General features: G+C 33.4%; 1 protein-coding gene across 2 annotated transcripts in view; it reads left to right on the plus strand.

Annotated features, from left to right (window-relative positions):
* Positions 1 to 21899, plus strand: part of CB4H12orf40 (chromosome B4 C12orf40 homolog) — a 57905-nt gene that overhangs the window by 8947 nt on the left and 27059 nt on the right. For both annotated transcript variants that reach the window (XM_045464017.1, XM_045464018.1), the window contains 5 exons: positions 733 to 921; positions 3520 to 3635; positions 16720 to 17249; positions 17527 to 17596; positions 18659 to 18719. In XM_045464017.1, coding sequence (XP_045319973.1) covers positions 733 to 921; positions 3520 to 3635; positions 16720 to 17249; positions 17527 to 17596; positions 18659 to 18719 — 966 coding nt within the window. The remainder of the gene's footprint in view (positions 1 to 732; positions 922 to 3519; positions 3636 to 16719; positions 17250 to 17526; positions 17597 to 18658; positions 18720 to 21899) is intronic.

Consider the following 21899-nt stretch of genomic DNA (forward strand, 5'->3'; position numbering starts at 1 on the left):
ATTATACCTTAAGAATATTTTAACTGATTGTTTATGAGGAACCCTTTGGAGTTCTAGTAATGTAGATTAGGCCTCTGTGTATATAACAATTGATTCTCCTTGTTACTGATGAGCTACAAAGGATAATTCATTTGGGGATTCCTGATTTGGGTTAATATGATAAGCTGAGAAATTCCTCTCTTCTAGCATAGTGACTGGATTATTTTATATCAAATTATTTTCAATATTTCCACTGATCTCAAGATTATTTTTTCAATGTATTGCAAATGATTTTTTTAGTAAATAAAATTTTAATCAATTAGAAAATCTATAGATTGTGATTAAAGCTTGAAATTTTAAAGTTTAATGCTACATTATTATCTTTCTTTGCTTTGAATTGCCAAAATTAAACTACATCAGAGAATGGCAGTGATACCAAAATCTTTTGGAAATCTTTTTACCTGAATTGTGGGTCAGTGAAACTCAAATTTCCTGTCATTTGGAGATGGCATGAAACTTGAGGGTGGATCAGTAGTAAGAAAGGCAGACGGAAAGGAGCTCTTAAGTACAATTTTAGTTGATAACCTATCATGTCTTAGCCTCTCTCGTCTTAAGAAGTCTTGTTAATTACTGATGACTTACTTTTCCTTGGAACTTCTTCTGCAGTCCATGACCTTTTCCACTTCTATTTGACTATGTTCTTTTCTAGTTTATATATTTTGGCAAATCGAGTGGTTGTATCTTTTCCTATAGTTGTCACAAGTAATGGACTCAGAAAGAATGTTTGAACCTCAGTTCAACAGAATAGAAAATTGCAGTTTTACTCCACCATCCTTCGCAGCAGAGTTATCTTCTAACAGAAATATTACAAAACAAAATTTCATTCCCAGAACAGCACCTAGTCCTCAGAAAGTTGCATATGAAAAAAAGCAGGATGAGCAGGTACATTTGAATCACTAGACTTAACATTTTATATTATTGTATTTTTATGAAATGCTCTTTTTTTTTTCTGTTCTGATGGATTTAAAAAATAATGGTTGTGAATTGCTATAGATAGAGCCAATTTAGGATGTCAGTTAGGTATAATAATTCCTCTTTGGTCAAAATTTAATTGTACTGTAAAAGATTATGAATTCAAAAATTGGAATGTTCCTTAAAAATATTTGAAATCATCATCCTTTTATAAAATAATTGACAATGAAATTGAAAATAGTTCAGTATGGGTATATAAGAGCTGATGATGGTAAGCACAGTAAATGACTAGTTGGTGATGTCATGGTGGTCCAATTTGTATGATATGGAAAGGACCCTATGAAGAGCAGTACATAATCTCAGTGATGTCATGGTAATCCATTAAAGTAGGAGTTGGGATGGCTTGATTCTTTTTTATGATTTGACAGGTGACAACTGGTTATGTGCAGTTGAATTCAAACTATACAAATCTTTTTGTATAGATGGAGATGTGTAGTGCTAAAATGTTCAGTCATTGAATTCTCTAAAATTAAAAATCTAAAAACATCCAGAGTTTAAAATTCTGAAATATATCTGCCATAGGCCATACAAGTAGTCATTTTATTAGATTATATAGAGAGTTTTAAAAAAATAAATAAAATTATGTATTATACTAATGTATAGTGGTAGTGGGGGAAAATGGTTATATAAACATGATGTCTTGTTAATGGCGATATTTAGTTTTGAATTTTTCCCATTTTTTTAGCATGCACTGGTTTTATGCCATATTTCTGTATTTGTCACTTATAAATGAATTTATAGTTTATAAATTTGTAATTGCAATTTTATAAATTATAGTTATATATGGTATGTTATATATAATATATAATGATATGATTCAGTTTTATTAAGATATTTATTAAAATATGTTTTCTGTTTTCCAGAGAAGAGAAAATGAAGTATTATATTCCAGTGATATGTTATCCTTACTAATATAAGGATCCATTAACTTTGGAATGATACAATAAAAACCATTTAGTTATTAGTTTGCATTTTATAAGACTAAAATGTGCATCCTAGATAGATTATGGGATAGAGAATAAAACTCTCTGTAATCTTTACTTAAATAATCTTTGCTTTTAGGCTGCAGGTTAGTGATTATCTCCAGAGGGGTAAATAATAATATACTTAATACCCAGAGGAGAAAATTAAAGAGAGAGAGGCTAATGTTCCTGTCCAGGATGTAGTGTCACATTGTGAAGTATTAGAGAAGTCTTTAATTGCTTATATGGAGTGGTTTCAAAAAAAATGAGAAGAATTAAAATGAAACTGTAAAACAAAAAAAATGACTTGAAAAAACAGGCTAGAAGAAAAAGTAGGCTTTGGCTTGCTGGTCTTTGAAAAAGTAGTATAGAGCCAACATACAGTATTCTCTTCTCTTTTGGTCTGTTTTTGTGTTTTTCACTTCATGAGATGACTTTGTCCCTGCATTTCTGTCACTGTTTCTTTGAAACTGAGATGTGACATGTATTTCCAGACATTACTTCTAGCTCTCCCTGACTTTTGACTCCCCCTCTTTTTCTGAGTATCTCTTTTGTTTTCCCTTGTTTCGTTTTGTTTTGTTTTTTACTGACTTTGTCATTGGTTGTCTTTGGACTTCTCATTTCTAGGTTTCATGGCTAATAAATAAAATATGTTACAAATATAAATTATTATTACTGGATAAATTAGTGTTGGGCCACTGTAATGTCATACATTATATGGTACCATCCATATTAACACATGGATTACCTCATCTGGTTTCCACAAGTTTTTCCATATGTTCCCATTTTGGACTCAATGATACTGATATTCAGAAAGATTAAAGTAGCATTCTAAGATTACTCAGTAAATGGAAAAAACAGATAAGTACAGTTAGTTTTTTTTTTCTTTTTTTTAGACAAATTATTTTCTGTCAGAGATAATTTGCTCAATTGTATATAACCATTCATCTATCTATGGACATTTGGGCTCTTTCCACACTTTGGCTATTGTTGGTAGTGCTGCTATAAACATGGGGGTGCATGGGTCCCTTTGAAACAGCACACCTGTATCCCTTGGATAAATACCTAGGAGTGCAATTGCTGGATCATAGGGTAGTTCTATTTTTAATTTTTTGAGGAACCTCCATACTGTTTCCAGAGTGGCTGCACCAGCTTCCATTCCCACCAACAATGCAAAAAGAGATCCTCTTTCTCCGCATCCTCGCCAACATCTATTGTTGCCTGAGTTGTTAATGTTAGTCATTCTGACAGGTGTGTAAGGTGGTAAAAAATATATATATTTGTTAACCTCTGAGAAAATGGTACTCCTCATAGTATCAGTTCTGTTATTTTAACAATCATGTAAATACCGGTATTGCTTTTATTGCTAGCACATTATTTTGTTTTCAATAAGGACACAATTACTTTCTTTTAAACCAGAAAAGACTTTTTTTTTTTTTTTTTTTTTTGCATATCGAGATCCACTTGAATGGTATTTTATGGTAAATAATTTAAATTGTGTATATGTACATTTACCATTTTGGCAGATTCTTCTTTCTTTTTTCAGCTCATTAAAGTTAATTATTCTAATAGTTTGGTTTCCAAATTAAATGAAAATCAAGATGCTCTCAGTCCATCATATAAAACAGCACAATTTGGGTCATTATTCGAAAGATTAAACAGGTAAGCAAAGATTTTTAATTTTTTAAGTAATCTCTACACAAAACATGGGGCTCAGACTTAACAACCCTGAGATCAAGAGTCACATTCTCTACCAACTGAGCCAGCCAGGCGTCCAGGAAAGCAGTTTTTGAAGGAAATAAAGAGGCTGCAGCATTCTTTGAATATTAATTTGATTTTAATGGACACATTTTTTTTAGAAATGTAGACAAACCTAAGTAATACTTCTAGAAAAAACACTGGAAGTTAAATGAGCATTTAATTAAAATAGTTTTAAGTAATTATTTTCTAATGTGCACAGTCTACCTTCCAATTATTTAAAAAAGCTCTTTTGAGCCAACGTGTTTGCATTTGTTTTATAACATCCATAAATTGCTAGTTCTTTTTCTGTATCATAAACATATTTATTTTTCATACTTGTGGTAGTTGATCAGTGCCCCACTTTTATTTTCTAGCTATTTGTATATAAATCCTGGCTCATTGTTTTAAAATCCATTAAACTTGTAAAACCAGTTTGAATCACTCTTGGTAATAGTGGTGAGAAACCTTGACTCTGTAATCCTATCCCAGTATTCCTCATTTTAGTAAATGACACTACTGTTCACTCACCTGCTTACACCAAAATTAAAGTTGTCCTTGATTGCTTCCTTTCCTTCAACTGCCAATATCTGTTACATCAACAAAGTATTGCCAATTCTGTACTTTAATAAGCTTTAAAGTTAACTACTCACATTTCTACCTCAATAGGTTCCATCCCAGTCTAAGCCACTACTGACTATAGCCTGGATAATTGTAATAACCACATAACAGTTCTTTTTGTTTTCTCTGTCCTGAGATCCATTTATTATTATTATTTTTTTTACGGTTCTATTGATGTATCATCAACGTGCAACAAACTGAATTTATCTAAAATGTGCACTTTGCTAAATTTTGACCTGTGTCAAATATAATAAACATATTCATCATCATTGGTAGTTTCTTTGGGCATCTTTGTAATCTTCCTCTGGCCACTTCGCATCCCTTACTCTCAGCCTAAGGCAACTGCTGATCTGCTTTCTATTAGTCTGTATTTTCTAAAATTTTATGTAAGTGGCATCATATAGTATGTTGTCTTTTTGGTCTAGTTTCTTTCACTCAGCATAATTATTTTGAGATTCTTCTATGTTGTTTGTTGTGTGCATTGATATTCATTCCTTTTTATTGCAGAGTAGTATTCCATTGTATGGACACAGCACAATTTATTCATCTGTTGATGGACATTTGGGTTTTTTCCCCTCCAATTTTGGCTATTCCAAACAAAGCTGTTTTGAAAGTTCATATAAAAGTCTTTGGACATACGCTTTCTTTTCTCTTGGGTAAATATCTGCAAGTGGAATGGCTGGGTCATATGATAGGTGTATATGTAACTTTTCTTAAGGAACCAACAGACTATTTTCCAGAGTGATGTAAATCATTTTACATTCCTGTCAGCAATGTATGAAAGTTCCAGTTGCAACACTTCCTTGACACAGTTGGTACAGTCAGTCTTCTAAGATTTAGTCAGTAGTAGTACAGCTTTCTCCCTCTATCTGAAAGCAGAGCATTCCTATGAAACCTTTCATAACTGAAATGGTGTGGTAAAGCAAAGAAGCAATTACAATTAACTTATATGGAAAATTTTTGGAGCTTTCCCAGACCCCAAAAAATAATCTCCCTTAGGTTTTTCTAATATCTTAGGACACATCTTGCTAATGATGCACAAAATAAATTGGGATAAGGCACAGATGCGCGCAGACACAGTTCAAAGCCGCAGTAGCTTGATGCTGAGATGCTGAGTGTAGTTCTGGGGAAGGAGCCTGGCAGTGCCACTCTTGCTGCTCAGGGTACGGTGTGCATGCCGCGTCTCTGACAGCTTGCTGCAGAACAAACACTGACAGCTGTTTTCACTTCTCACCTTTTTTTTTGTAAAAGCAAAAATCCTTTTCAGATTTCCTTGGGTTAGTAAAAATAGGTACTAACGTAGATCCTTTCATAAAAGCGAAGTGGCATAATGTAAGCTTTTGAAAAGGCTGGATACATGTATCTCATTGTGGTTTTAATTTTACATTTCCCTAACAACTAATGATGTTCACAGCTTTTCATGTGCTTATTAGCTATTTGCATATCTTTGGTGAAATGCTTACCCTTTTTATTTCTGTAATTTTCTTTTTGAAGTAAAAAAAAAAAAAGGTTTTGATTTTGATTGAAATCCAGTTTATTAATTTTTTCATTTATGAATCTTGCATATGGTGTCATAGCTAACAAATCTTTGCCTAAACCAGGGTCATGAAGGTTTTCTCCTGTCTTGTAGTTTTAGATCTCACATTTAAATCTGTGATCCATTTTGAGTTAATTTTTATATATGGTGTGAAGTGAGTTTCAAAATTCATCATTTGCATTTGTGGAAAGGAAAGAAAATCTTTTCCCTGCTGAATTGTTTTGGCACCTTTGTTGAAAGTCAGTTCACCGAAAAACGTAATTTATTTATCCCCTGGAATCTCAATTCCATTCCATTGATCAATCATGTCTGCTTTTATATTAGTGTCACGCTGTCTTGATTACTGTAGCTGTATTGTAAGTTTTGAAATTGGGAACTACATGAGTCCTTTAATTTGTTCTTCTTTTTCCAAAATGTTTTGGCTCCTAGGTCTTTGCATTTCCATCTAAGTTATAGGACCAGCCTGTCAGTTTCTATTTAAAAAAGAAAAAAGAAAAAGAGCGAGAGAGAGAGAAAGCAAGCCCACTTGGAATTTGGGGATCAACTTGGGGAAAATTGTGATTTTAAAATTAGTGATTCTTCCAATTCACAAGCATGAATTGTTTTTCCTATTAGTTTCTTTTTTTTTTTTTTTTGAATGCAGCTTTCATTCATAGTAATATGAATGAAGCTTTCTTCATAGTAATCTTAAATTTGAACTGTTCCAGATGTCCATTAAGAACAGAATATTTTCTTTTTTCTTTTTTTTTTTTTCAACATTTATTTATTTTTGGGACAGAGAGAGACAGAGCATGAACGGGGGAGGGGCAGAGAGAGAGGGAGACACAGAATCGGAAACAGGCTCCAGGCTCTGAGCCATCAGCCCAGAGCCCGACGCGGGGCTCGAACTCACTGACCGTGAGATCGTGACCTGGCTGAAGTCGGACGCTTAACCGACTGCGCCATCCAGGCGCCCCAAGAACAGAATATTAAAGGGGTGCCTGGGTGGCTCAGTTGTTTAAGCATCCAACTTCAGCTTGGGTCATGATCTTTCGGTTCGTGGGTTCAAGTCCCACATTGGGCTCTGTGCTGACAGTTTGGAGCCTGGAGCCTGCTTCGGATTCTGTGTCTCCCTCTCTGCTCCTCCCCTGCTTATGCTCTGTGTCTCTCTCTGTCTCTCTGTCTCTGTCTCTGTCTCTCTCAAAAATAAACATTAAAAAAATATTATATGTACACGTGCAACTAGTGAAACATTGTGTGTCAACTCTACTTCAATACAAAGAATAGAGTATTATATAATCATATAATGGAATAATACACAGAAATGGAAAAGAATGAACTACAGATAACATGCAGTAGCAAGTAACAACATGGATGAAACTCCATACCAAAGAGGACCATTGTATAATTCCATGTATATGAAGTCCAAAGACAGCCTTGATTAATGTATGGTGACAGCAAACAGAATGGTGGTTACTGTTGGGAGTTATAAACTTGGAGGAGCATGAGAAAACCTTCCAGTATGCTTGAAATGTTCTCTCTCCCCAGCCCCCACAGTTTTATTGAGATATAACTGACAAAAATAAATTCAAATAAATCGTATGTTTAAGGTGTTCAACATGATGATTTGATATACATATATGTTGTGAAATGATTACCACAGTCAAGGTAACTAGCATATTCATCACCTTATGTAGTTTCCTTTGTGTGTGTGTGTGTGTGTGTGTGTGTGTGTTAAGTCTATGTAAGAGATGCTCTATTAACAGATTCCAAATATGTAATGTATTATTCTAGTCCCTATGTTGTACATTAGTGACAAATATAACTTACTTGTGTTTTAACTGTAAGTTTGTACCCTTTGACTAGTATCTCCCCATTTCCACCCCCGCCCCCTTCCCCAGCTGGCAGTTCTGCTCTTTTCTTCTTGGAATGTGACTTTTTAGATTCCACATATAAGTGAGTTCACATGGTATTTATCTTTCTGTGTCTGGCTTATTTCACTTAGCATATTGTCATTTATATTCATACATATTGTCATAAATGTCAGGATTTCCTTATTTTTTTATGGCTGAACAATATTCCATTGTATTTAATCTTTAATTTCTCTTAGTGTAATGTATTGTGTTCAATAAACCTTGTGCTTCCTTGGCTAAATTTATTCCTAAGCATTTTATTCTTTTTATGCTTTTGTGAGTGGTATTATTTTCTTAGTTTCATTTTTGAATTGTTCTTTGCTGGTATATAGGAATACAATTAATTTTTTTAAGATTGATCTTGTCTCCTGTGACCTTGTTGAACTCATTATTAGTTCTACTAGTGGTTTTGTAGATTCTTTAGGTTTTTCACTATTACTGGATTATGTTGTCCATAAATAGAGATATTTTTAATGGTTTTTCAGTCTGGATGCCTTTTACTTCTTTTTCTTGCTGACTGCAGTGACTAGAATCTCTAGTATAGTGTTGAATAGCAAACAAGCAAGGCAAGAGTGGGCATGCTTGTATTATTCCCAGTCTTAGAGAAAAGCATTTAGCCTTACACTATCATGATGTTAGTTGTAGGTTTTTAGTAGGTACCCTTTATCAGGGTTAGGGGATTCCCTTCTATCCCTAGTTCTTTGAAAGTTTTTAGTATGGATTTTGTCAAATGTTCTTTCTGTGTCTCTTGAGATTATCTTGTAGTTTTTTTTCTTTTATTCTATTAATATATTGTATATTACTTTATTTTCAAATGTTAAACCACCTTAGGTTCCTGGAATAAAAGCTGCTTGATCTTGGTATATAATTCTCTTCATATCTTGTGGGATTTGGTTTGCTATTATTTTGTTGATAATTTTTACATCTCTGTTCATGAAGAAATTGGTCTGATTTTTTTCTTGTGATGTCTTTGGCTTTGGTACTAAAGTTGATAGTGACTTTACAGTAGAGTGAGTTGGAAAATGTGTCCTCTATTGAAGGAATTTGTGGAGGATTTATATTTTTTTTCCTTAAATGTTTTTGCACCTGCTTTACTTAATGGGATGACTTTTAACTACTATATATATATTTTAACGTCTTTAGGTTTTCTAATTTCTTCTTGAGTCAATTGTGGTAATGTGTGTTTTTCTAAGAATTTATCCATTTCATCTAAGTTGTGTAATTTGTTAGCTGTGTGATAAAGTTGTTTATAGTATTTCCTGGAAAACCTTTTAATTTCTGTAAAGTTGGTAGTGATGTCCTTCTTTAATTCTAGATCTGTGTATTTCTTTTCTTTCTTGGTCAATATAGCTAAAGATTTTATTGATATTTTTAAAGAACTAAGTTTTGCATTTCATTTGCTTTCTTTGTTATTTTTCTGTTTTCCATTCCATTGATTTCTGTCTTAATGCTCATAATTTCCTTTTTCTGCTTGCTTTGGGTTTAGTTTGTCCTTTGTGTGTGTGTGTGTGTGTGTGTGTGTGTATTTTGTAGATTCTTAAAGTGTAACTTTAACTTACTGATTTGTTATTTTCTTCTGATTTAATATAAGTATTTAAAACTGTAAATTTCCCTCTAACCAATGCTTAGAGGTCAACCAATGATTGCTTGGAGGTTGTGTTTAAACATATTGAGCTAATAAGGCTTTTTTTCTGTGTGCAAGAACTCACATTCAGTCAGGGATGAGTAGATACCTGATGCCCTCTCTTGAGTGTGTATACAGCTTTACACATGTATGCAGCCTTTCAGACCGCTGGGGTATTTGGGAGTTTTCTTGATCTCCCTATGACATTTCTGGATGGTTTTTTGCTTGCTCCAAATATAGCAACCCCAGTTAGCTGTGGTGATGGGCTTTCCTGAGGGCTTGCCACCAAGGTAATGGTTATTTTTGGCAAATTTCCTGGGCATGGGGCTCCTCTGTCCTCATTCCTAGACTACTAAGCATTGGTAGAGCTATCAGCCATGGAGCTGGGGGTGGGAGGGAGGTAACTTCCCAGGGCTCCACAGTGGTAAGTGTTCAGTGTTAAGGTTTAGTATTTTTTCTTGAAGTACTGCTTCTCAGTTTATTGTATGCCTTGGTTACTGTCCAGATTCTGCAATGATTGTTTCTGCAAGTGTTATCTGTTTCTGTCATTGCTTTTGGGCGACAGGATTTGCCAGACTTTTCACTTATTCCAAGAGTCTGTCCCATATTGATTAATTTTTGAATGTTAAATAAGCTTTGTATTCAGGAGATAAACTCCACTTAGTTATAGCATGCTATCCTTGTTATGCATTCTTGTTTTTGATTTGCTAAAATTTTATTAGGAATTTTTGCATTAATCTTTATGAGGGTTATTCTTTTCTATATTTCTTTCCTTGTGATAACTTTGTCTGGTTTTGAAATCAGCCTAATGTTGATGTCATAGGGTGACTTGGGATGTATTCCCTAATGTGTAATTTTCTGAAGGTTTATGTAGAATTGATACAATTTCTTCCTTAAGTGTCTGATAGAGTTCATCAATGAAGCCAATTGGTATGGAGTCTTTTTTTGTGGGAAGGTTTTTTTAAAAACTATAATTTCCATATTTTACTAAATACAAGGCTAGTCTGAATATTTTTTCTTTGAGTGAAATTTGGTAGTTTGTCATACAAGGGTTATATCTATGTTTTATCTATGTTGTAGAATTTATTGACTGAAAATAATCTCTTATTATGTATTGAAAATTTTTAACATTTGTAGTGATGTCTTTTCTCTCCTTGCTAATACAGATAAGTTATGCCTTTTCCTTCTTTTTCCTGTTTTAAATTGAAGTATAATTGGCCTGTAACATTATAGTAGTTTAAGGTACAGTGTAATTAAATATTTGTATACATTATAAAATAATCACAATAAGTATAGTTACCATCTGTCAGGATACAAAGTTACAAAATTCTTATGTTGAAAATTTCTAAGATTTAACTCTTAGCAAATTTCAAGTATGCAATACAATATTATTGACTATAGTCACCATGCTATGGTCACCATTACATTCCCATGACTTACTTATTTTATAATTGGACTTTTTACCCCTTGACCAACTTGACCCATTTCACCCACTCCCCAACTTCCCTCCCCTCTGGCAACCAGCAGTCTGTTCTTTGTATCCATTAGTTTTGTTTTGTTTGCTTGTTTGTTTGTTTTTTTTTCTTAATTTTTTAGGTACATAAGTAAAATTATGTTATTTTTCTTTATTTCTCTGGCTTATTTGATTTAGCATAATACCCTCAAGTTCCATGTATGTTGTTACTAATGACAAGATTTCATTCTTTTTTATAGCTAATAGTATTTCATTACATACATACACAGACACACACACACAGACACACACACAGACACACACACAGACACACACACAGACACACACACACACACACATATATATATATATATATATATATATATATATATATATATATGTATTCCCCATCTTATTTATCCATTCATCTATCATCGATGGACACTAGGTTGTTTCCATATCTTGGCTATTCTAAATAATACTGCAGTGAACATTGGAATGCATATATCTTTTTGCTCCCCCCCCCCCCCCGATTATTCTTATTTAGAGATGTTTACCTAGGGTGAAAGCTGAGGTCATTCATCAGAGATCATTTTTCTTATCCAGTAAAGGTGTTTTAGTGCTGTAAATTGTCCACTAACTGGTCCTTTTGCTGTATTCTCCAAATTTTGATATGTTTTGTTTTAATTTTCATTCAGTTAAATATCTTCCTAATTTTTCTTTTGATTTCTTTTTCAATCTATGAGTTAGTTAGAAATTTGTTGTTTGATTTCTAGACATCCTAAGGCATTCCTGTTATCTTTCTAAATTAGTTCCATTGTGGACAGGAAACATCCTTTGTATGATTTGAATCCTTTCACATTTGTTGAGACTTGTGTTATGGTCAAGAATGTGGTTTACATTTTTTGTGATTATTGATATGGTAGGGTTTCAGTAGGTTCTCTTATTATTTTTTATTTGTCCCATATCTGTTTATTTTTCCTCTTTTTCTACCTTTTTTAATTTGAGTGGGTTTTTTTAATGGCTTAATTTTATTTTTTTCTTGGCTTATTAGTTATGTCTGTTTTGTTTTGTTTTTCAGTGGTTGCTTTAGTTTATAGTGTATATTTTAACTTATCACAAAGTATCTTAAAATTTTACCACTTCAAGTACACTATAATAACATAGTATGCGTCCATTTCTCCATTCTGGCCTTTGTGTAGTTATATTCATATATTTTACTTATATACATGTTACAGATCTAGTAATATATTATTGCTTATCTGTAAAAAGAGCTAAAAAATGAGAAAACATGTTTTTTATATTTAAGTACAAATTTACTGTTTTTGATGGTCTTCATTATTTTGTGTAGATCTAGATTTCCATCTGGTGACATTTTCTTTCTAAAGACTTCCTTTAATATTTCTTCTAGAAGGGTCTGCTATTGATTAATTCTTTAATCTTTTGTGTATTTGTCTCTCTTGTATTCTTTTTGAAAGATGTATTTTGACTTGCATTTTTGCAACAAGAAATTTGCTGTCATTTTTAATATCTGTATATGCAGTATACAATTTTTCTGTTTTTAAGATTTTTCCATCATGTATTCTCTACCATCGACTTTCTACTATGGATTTTATCCATTGCTTAGGATGTTCATTTTCTTACCATTTCTTGTGTTGGGCTGTGTTGAGCTTCTTAAATCTGTGAACTTACCATTTTTATCAAATTTGAAAACAGTTTAGCCATTAACTTTTAAAATATTTTTTTCTGATTTCTTTCTCGTCTTTGGGACACAAATTCCATGTAAGTTAGCCCACTTGAAGTTGTGTCATAGTTTGCTAATGTTTTGTTTTTATATTTTCAATATTTTTCTCTTTGTTTCACCTTACATAGATTATATTGCTTTATCTTCAAACTCACTAATTGTATATTCTTTGATGTCTCATCTTCTCAAATCTGTTCAGTATAGTTTTCATCTCTAGAAGTTTGATTTAATTTTTCTTTATATCTTCCATGCATTTATTTCAACATGCCTAGTCTTTCCTCTTACTTCTTGAAAATAGGGAATATAGTCATAATAACTTATTTTAATGTCCTTGTCTACAAATTCTATCATTTGTGTCATTTCTTGGTCTATTTCTAATCGATTTTTCTTCTCATTATGGGTTGTAACTTTTGGTTTCTTTCTATTCCTGGTAATTTTGTTTGAATTATGTACATTATGAATTTCATCCTTCTGGTGTCTGGAAATTTTTGTATCTGTATAAATTGTAAGCTTTGTTCTTGATACAGTTCAGCTACTTGAAAATAGTATGATCTTATTGAGGCTTATCTTAAAAACTATTTTTTTTTAATGTTTATTTATTTTGAGAGAGCAAGAGTGCACGAGCAAGTAAGGGAGGGGCAGAGAGAGAGGGAGAGAGAATCCCAAGCAGGCCGTGTTGTCAGTTCAGAGTCCGACACAGGTCTCAATCTCAAGAATTGTGAGATCATGATCTGAGACCAAATTAAGAGTCAGGCACTTAACCCACTGAGCCACTTAGATGCCCCGAGGCTTGCTTTAACTTTTTAAGTGGGACCAGATATGCCTTTAGTCTATGGTTAATTTTGCCCCCTGCTGAGGTATACTTCTGAGTACTCTGATTCCTTTTGAATTATGAGGTTTTCCACTTTGGCTGATGGAAATACATTTTCCATCTATGTGTGAGTTCCTGGACTTGTTCCATCTTCTCCTTTTAGATGTTTTATTCCCCTTCCACACCCCAGCCTTGGGTATTACTTCCTATGCATGTGCTGATCAGTACTTAGCTGGAGATTTGAGAACTCTCTGTAGATCTACAAAGTTCTTTCTTTGAAGCACTTCCCTTCATGATACTTTGCCCTGTGAACTCTATTCTCTGTATGCTTTCTGAACATCTAGCTCTGTTTTTTCAACAAAGGGAATCTGTGAGCTCTGACTGCGTTGTCTGTTTTTATTTTGTGGCTTTTTTTTCTTGAGAGAGAGAGGGTGCAAGTGAGTGAGACGCAGAGGGAGAGAGAGAGAGAAGTGGGGCTCACCGGAGCTTGTGTTTTACCTCAAGTGGGGCTCATGCTCACCCAATGTGGGACTTGAACTCACAAACTGTAAGATCATGACCTGAGCCTAAGTCAGATGCTTAACAACTGAGCCACCCAGTCGCCCCTGTTTTGTGGCTTTTATAATCTGTAGGCAGTAAGCTAGGAGCAATCCTAGGGTTCACCTCATTTGCTGCGTTCTCTCTCTCTCTCTCTCTCTCTCTCTCTCTCTCTCAGATCATTATCCTGTTCTACCTGATGGTTGATGTCTGAAAACTTTTGTGTCCTATATTTTGTCCAATTTTTTAAATTGTGTCAATTAAAAGGGGAAATCTAGTTCCTCTTACTTGATACTGGCTAGTTGGAAGTTTTGAAATTTATATTCAGCTAGCAATCAAACTCATATTTTTCAAGGCAAAATGCAAGTCAGTTTTACTTTTGTATGTAGAACCTTTCAGCGTTTCTTATTGCTCTCTTAACAAATAAAGCTCTATCCGTATGATCCAGTAATTCTACCACTGGGTACTTAACCCAAGGAAAATTAGAACACTAACGCAAAAAGATATATGCGGCCCTATTTTTCTTGCAGCATTATTTACAATAGTAAATTATGGAATCAACCCAAGTGTCCATCCATAGATGACTGGATAAAGAAGATGTATGTATATATCCATAATGGAATGTTACCCGTCATAAAAAAGAAGGAAATCTTGCCATTTGCAGCAACATGAATGGATCTAGATAGGATAATGCTGAGTGAAATAGGTCAATCAGAGAAGGACAAAACCATATGATTTCACTCATATGGAATTTAAGAAACAAATAAAAAAAGGGGCAAGAAACCAGACACTTAAATTTAGAGAACAAATTGGTGGTTACCAGAGAGGGATGGGTGGGGAGGATGAGTGAAATAGGTGAAGATTAAGAGTACATTTACTGTGAGAAGCACTGAGTATGCATAGAATTATTGAATTATAATTTACACCTGAAACTAATATAACACTGTATGTTAATTATACTTGAATAAAAAAGTGAAGTTTTGTATACTCTGGGTTCTTTTAAAACCTTATATCATAGGTGTTCTTTCACTGATTCTATTCAAGCTTTATTCCTTTCTTTTTGTTCCTTAAGTGTTCTGCCAGTCTTAAATCTATGCTTATTCTATTCCCTTGATGATGCTTACTCCTTTCTTCACATGTCTGGCCATTCTGTTTCTTTCTCTTATTTATCACTTCCTTACTAGGAACTTTCCTGACCAAACTATCTGATACAGGACTTCTAACACAAGTTATTCCATCATGTGATCTTGTAGCATCTATATAACTGTTGTAATTATCTTTTTTATTTATTTCTTTTACCCTTTGTACTTATTGATGGTTAAGTATTTAATTATTTTAAGAATTTTCCTTTTTTCCCCAAAGTTTTTTTTTTTAATTTGTTTATTTATTTGTTTGTTTAGAGTGAGCACGAGCAGGGGATGGGGCAGAGAGAGAGGGAGAGAGAGAATCCCAAGCTGGCTTTGTGCTGTCAGTGCAGAGCCCAACATGGGGCTTGATCTTACGAACTGTGAGATGGTGACCTGAGCCAGAATCAAGAGTCGGACACTTAGCTGACTGACTCACCCTGGTGCCCTAATGGTTATGTATTTATAATTTTCCTGAACTAGAATATAAGCTGTGTTGTCTCCTTCTACATAGTAGGAATACATTAAATGTGTTTAATACACATAAATAAGCCTTCCTTTACGTTTTATTTATTTTTTTTTTTATTTAGAGTAATAAAATTTCTCTGGTGTTAAGATGTATATTACTGCATAGTATAGGTTATGTCTTTTGGTATAACATAATAGCATCATTCTGTCCAAAACATCAATGAGACCTATATTGAGAAACAGTGTAGGATCGTTATCTATGAACATACATGGGTAAAACATCTCTCTCTGCTTAAAAGTAAACTTAACTCTTTTATCTCTCTGCCCACAACACATGGCATAGTGTCTGGAAACACAGCAGACGTACATGCTCGTTAAGTATTTAATAAATAACTTAAAAAATGGAAATCAGAGTTTTGGTGGTCTATATATCTTTTCTAAATTTCTTTGTTACCTCCAATCTTTGGAACAACTCAATCCCAGGTAAATTTGTTGATAGTCAATGGCAACAAAATCCAGAATATCTTGATTTCTAATTGTGTTCTATGATAGTTTTGATCTGATACAAATTGGACATGTTAGAATTATGATTTCCTCATTAGAAGGAACTTAAAAGTTATCTAGTCTTATCTTTTCATCTAATTTATCTTATATCTTAGATTACTTATATACGCACTTGTATATATATTTTTCTGCCTTGAGAACTTTAGAATTGTTACGTTGAAAAAAACCTGTTCTAAGATTCCCATGATTATTTGATTTTATGTTTTAACACAGAATAACTTTTCTCTACAGAGAAAACTTTTCTCTACAGTCTTTAAATATCTTTCCCTGGTTAAATGAAGCAGCAGCTACACACAGTGTCTAGGTTATTCACTAGATCTTGTTACAGAAAACAAACTATATATAGGTTGGGCATATTTTGTTTTATTAATATAATAGTAAATTGAACCCATACTAATTTTTCATGTTGAAATACTGAACTAATTGTAGATTAATTTTATACTTACTAAAGCACTAGAAGAATACATTAGACAAATTCCCACCCAAAGCAATATTTTTTTAATTAAAAAAAATTAAAACATAGTCTAGGTAATTGTTAGTAGCTACTTGATATGTTCTCTAAGAATTTAAGTGCTTCAAAATGAAAATGCCCTATTTTTTTTTCTTTCTAAATATGTTTTTATGTATCCCAAAGTCCAAGAAATAGGAATTTCCTTACTGGAAGACCTGTTAGAGTTATGGGTGAAGATTGTGGAAGCATGAATGAGCAAAGACAAACAGACTTTATTACTGAAAAACAATCAGTACAACCTATTTGGAGAGAAAATAGAAGAGAGGTTTCAAATTTTCTTGAAGACATGAACCAGCCAACAGCCAGCCTTATATCAGAGAATTGTAACTCTTTTATTAGTGAAAATATGATCAATTTATTAAACACAGATCAACAGAGGATAAAGAAAACCTTTGACAAGTGTGGTTATGACAGTATGGGAGATAATTGCGCAAACACAAGTTCTGATAAAAATCATTCAGCTGGTCAATGCATTAGAAGTATTTTTACAGATCCAGAGTTGACTTTTGGTTGTTCGACTTTTAATGAAACACATTATCCAGAGAGGTGTCAGCCAAACAAGAAGTATCAGAAAGAGTACAACAATAATGAAAGAAATACTTTTACTATATCTTTTAAGAAGGATTGTTGTATAGCCAGCTCTGAAAATAAAGGTGAGTGTCATACATGAAAAACATAATTTATTGGGTTTTTTTTTTGTTTTCAGTTTTAGGTGTGTGTGTGTGTGTATGCGCGCGCACGCGTGCCCTCGTGTGTGTGTGTGTGTGTGTGTGTGTGTGTTTAGGAAGCCTTATGAAATTAACAATAGCATTGTATTATATGACTTTTTGTATCAGTAATTCCCCTCTGTATGGGTCATAAGCTTTAAATTAAAAAACAGAGATAGTCTATGTTAAGGTTTTGGTTCAGTGCATATTTTTATTTTTAAAGGAAAATTTGAAAGTGATTGCCAAGAGAAGACACCACAGAATGAAATCCAGAAACATCCGGTGAATTATATGTAAGTTTTTAGGTAAATCCAGGAAATACAAATCAGGATCTAGTATAATGCATGTTGAAGGTTTGACCTGATGCAAAATGAGGTAGGCGAATAGCTGTCTGAGAGTGGGTAGACCAGCCTCAAGGAAGGCTTACCACTTACCAGAATCTTGGTAATACCACCCCACTTGAGAGTATGGTGCTCATATTTGCAGTGCAAAAATATCTGGAATGATAGTATTAATTAGATTTGGGAAAACTGACTTACGTATGTAAGAAACTTATATATCCACCATAGTGTCAGTTTATTAATTTATAGTAAGAAATAGAAGAGTCACATGTATAGCAATGCTTCCTTGCATGGTGAGCATATTTTCCAACTTTTGGCAGTTCTTTCTGGGAAGATTGCTTGGTTAGTATAAAATCAGAACAAGAGAGTGATAGAATTCAAATATTAATAGCATAAGCAAGCATATTAACAGTTTATGGGACTGTTATTTTAGGTAATTAAACAAAAGTTCTAGTTTCAGAAGAGCCCAAACTTTTTTTGTAGTGATTATGATGTAGTCAGATTTTGGTCACTGAAAATCATGAACTAGAATATATTTTTATTCTGAAAGTATTTCTTATGGAAATATTTAAAATGTGTTTATAAAAAGAGTACATAAATGCTATTTTTATGGGATTGACACAACAAATGAACTAAAATGTAGATTCACAACTTAATAAAATCAACAAAGTAGCTACTTTGTTGACAGATACTTAAATTTTCAGAAACGTGTGAATAAAAAACATTGTAGACCTTGAATTTTTGAATGTACTTTATGAAAGTGATTTAGAACATGGTCCTCAAATCTGGCTAACGGTCCACATAACTTGAAGGGGCGATTTTTTTGAATTAAAAATGCCAAGTTTGATCCACATAAAATAAATAAGCTCTTTAGGTTGGAGCTTATGAATCTGTTTTTTGAAAAGCTTCCCTTGTAATTCTGATCTGAAACCAACATTGGGAACAATAATTTAGAACAAGGGTTTTCAGTAGGATTAAAGCACGCTTTAAAAGCATCTTATTTATGATCCTTAGGGGTAATATCTCTTTGGAAGGATTGCATTCTAATCCATCATGGGACTTGGGATTTGGTGAGGTAAAGTACATCTTAAATTATTTTTCCAATTAAGTCAGTTGTATTATGTCATAATATAATAATACTGGTTGGCAGTTTACTTTGGTTTAAAGTTTGATTTAAAGTTAGTTTTTATCAAAAAATTTCTTTTTAGGTTAATACTTTTTCTTTGTTTTATTTTTTTTCACTTTGGGGAAATTATAGCTTAGATTTAGACGTAAAATTACCACCTTTTTAAAAAGTGTAACATGCTTTAAGATAAACCAATCTAGATACTTAAAAAATTCTTCTTATAAGTCCTATAAAATTTTTTTCCAAGATGGAAACATCAGGTTTCAGTATCCTATGGTCAGCATAGTTATATGTTTAAGAATACTGAAAGATCTATAAGCACTGGTCATGTAAGTTATAACCACTGCTGGTAATAAGGGTGTGTGATTGTTTCAACAGTCCAGGCTTTGTGCTAGGAGCTTTATGTACTTAACTTCTAATCTCCAAGAGCCTGATCCTGTAAGGTCTTCAATGCAAAAGAGACTCAAGTTCAGAGAGATTAAAGAAATTGTTCAAGGTAACACACTCAAACCAGGATTCAGACTCATACCTGACTCTATATTTTCACATATACTAATTGTTTTCTCTTTTTCTCTTTGATGAATATGCATTGAATACACAATATGTATTCATATAATAGAATTTATTGAGGGTCTCCTATATGCTAGACACTGTTGCAACAGTGGTGAGAAAAAGTTTCTGTTTTCTGAAGCTTACATTCTTTTATGCACCAGACACTGAAAGGTACCGAGAGGAAAGGGCATGGAACCTATCTTAGGGAAGCTATGGTAGCTAGCCTGAAACAGAAAAAAAGAACCTAGTACATTTAGATACATTGCTCCAATTACAAAGGTTTGTAGAAACTTAGTAAAAGACACTTCTTCTAAGTTTTTTAAAGGAGTTTTATGGTTTCAGTTCTCACATTTAGATCTTTAATCCATTTTGAATTCACTTTTATGTATGGTATACATAAAGTGGCCCAGTTTTCTTCTTTGGCATGTAGCTATCTGGTTTATTGAAAAGACTTTCCCCCATTGTTATTCTTTCCTCCTTTATTGTACATTAATTGACCATATAGATGTGGGTTTATTTCTGGGCTCTCTATCTTATTCCATTGATCTATGTGTTTTTGTGCCAGTACCATACTGTTTTGAGTCCTGTAGCTTTGTAGTATATCTTGAAATCTGGGATTGTGATACCTTCAGCTTTGTTCTTTTTGACCTTAGCAACATATTTCTGGTTCTGTTTCCTTAGGCAAGGGAAACAAACGCAAAAATGAACCAAAATACACCCAAATAAAAGGCTTTTGTACAGCAAAAGAAACTACTGACAAAACAAAAATGCAACCTTCTTAATGGGAGAAGATAGTTGTAAGTGGTATATCCAATAAGGGGTTATTATCCAAAATATATAAAGAACTCATACAGCTTAACACCAGGAAAGTAAACAATCTGATTTAAAAATGAGCAGAGAACCTAAACAGACATTTCTCCAGAGTAGACAAACAGATACCTAACAAACACATGAAAAGATGCTCAATATCATTAATCACTAGGGAAATGCAAAACAGAACCACAATGAGATGTGATTTCACACCAGTCAGAATGGCCAGTATCAAAAAGATAAGAAATAACAAGTGTTGGCGAGGATGTGGAGAAAAGGAAACCCCTCTTGCAGTGTTGGTAGGAATGTAAATTGGTGAAGCTGCTATGGAAAACTGTATGGAAGTTACTTAAACAATTAAAAATAAAAACTCTGTACAGTCCGGTAATTCTATTACTGGGTTATTTATCCAAAGAAACCAAAAACACTAATTTGAAAAGATATATGTGCCCCATTGTTTATTGTAGCCAAGATTTGGAAACAACCCAAATGTCCATCAGTAGATGAATGAATAAGAAATTGTGGTACGTGTGTGTGTGTGTGTGTGTGTGTGTGTGTGTGTGTGTAGGGACACACAGTGGAATATTACTCAGCCACAAAAAAGAATGAGATCTTGCCATCTGTGACATGAATGGACCTAGAGAGTATTATTATGCTAAGTGAAATAAATCAGAGAAAGACATACCATATTATTTCACTTATATGTGGAATAAAAAAAAAATGAACAAAAAACCTGGACTTTTAAATATAGGGAACAAACTGGTGTTTGCCAGTGGGGAGGCTAATGAGGGATCGGCAAAATAGGGGAAGAGGATTAAGAGGTAAAACCTTCCACTTATAAAATAAATAAGTCACAGAAATGAAAAGTACAGTATAGGGAGTCAATCATATTGTAATAATGTATGATGATAGTTGGTAACTACACTTATGGTGAACATTGAGTAATATATAGGATTGTCAAATCAGTGTGTTATACACCTACAACTAATATAATCTTTTATGTCAGTTATGCTTCAATAATAAAAAATAAAGATGACAGTTCTAAGTTTCATGGTCAGTCAGAGGAAGATGTGATAGAGAACATTTTTGATTTGGGTGTAAGTTTACCAAATGGACAAACTGCCTTTATCCTATGAAGAAGAAACAATTTAGATAGAAACTAAGAGGTGAGGGAATATAGGTTGTTGTAGAAACTGTAAGTAAGGGGGTGCCTGGGTAGCTCAGTCAGTTAAGCATCTGACTTTGGCCCAGGTCATGATCTCACAGTCTGTGAGTTCCAGCCCCGTGTCGGGCTCTGTGCTGACAGTTCAGAGCCTGGAGCCTGCTTTGGATTCTGTGTCTCTTTCTCTGCCCCTCCCCCACTCACGCTGTGTCTCTGTCTCTCAAAAAATGAATAAACGTTAAAAGAAAAATAAAAAAAGAAACTTTAAGTAAGTTGTTTCATTCTACTTACTGTTATTGCTTCTACTGTAGCATAAAGTATAAGGTGGAGGAATGGCAGGAGATAACGCTGGGCATTATAAAGGGCCAGGTCATAAAAGACTTTGTAGGATGTATAACAATTTAATTCCCTATCATCAAACAGAGAGCCACTAAAAATTTTTTAGCAGAGGAATATTACAAACATCAGAGTATTAAAAAGTTGAGGAGTGGCAGTGAGGATGGAAACAAGAGCTATCACAAAGATTTAGAAGGTCTAGTTTTGATAGAGCTTGGTGATTAGTTAAGTGAAAAGGGAAAAACTGAAGTCCTGTATTTATGATTTGG

The sequence above is a fragment of the Leopardus geoffroyi genome, chromosome B4, assembly GCF_018350155.1.
Source record: "Leopardus geoffroyi isolate Oge1 chromosome B4, O.geoffroyi_Oge1_pat1.0, whole genome shotgun sequence".
Taxonomy (NCBI): domain Eukaryota; kingdom Metazoa; phylum Chordata; class Mammalia; order Carnivora; family Felidae; genus Leopardus; species Leopardus geoffroyi.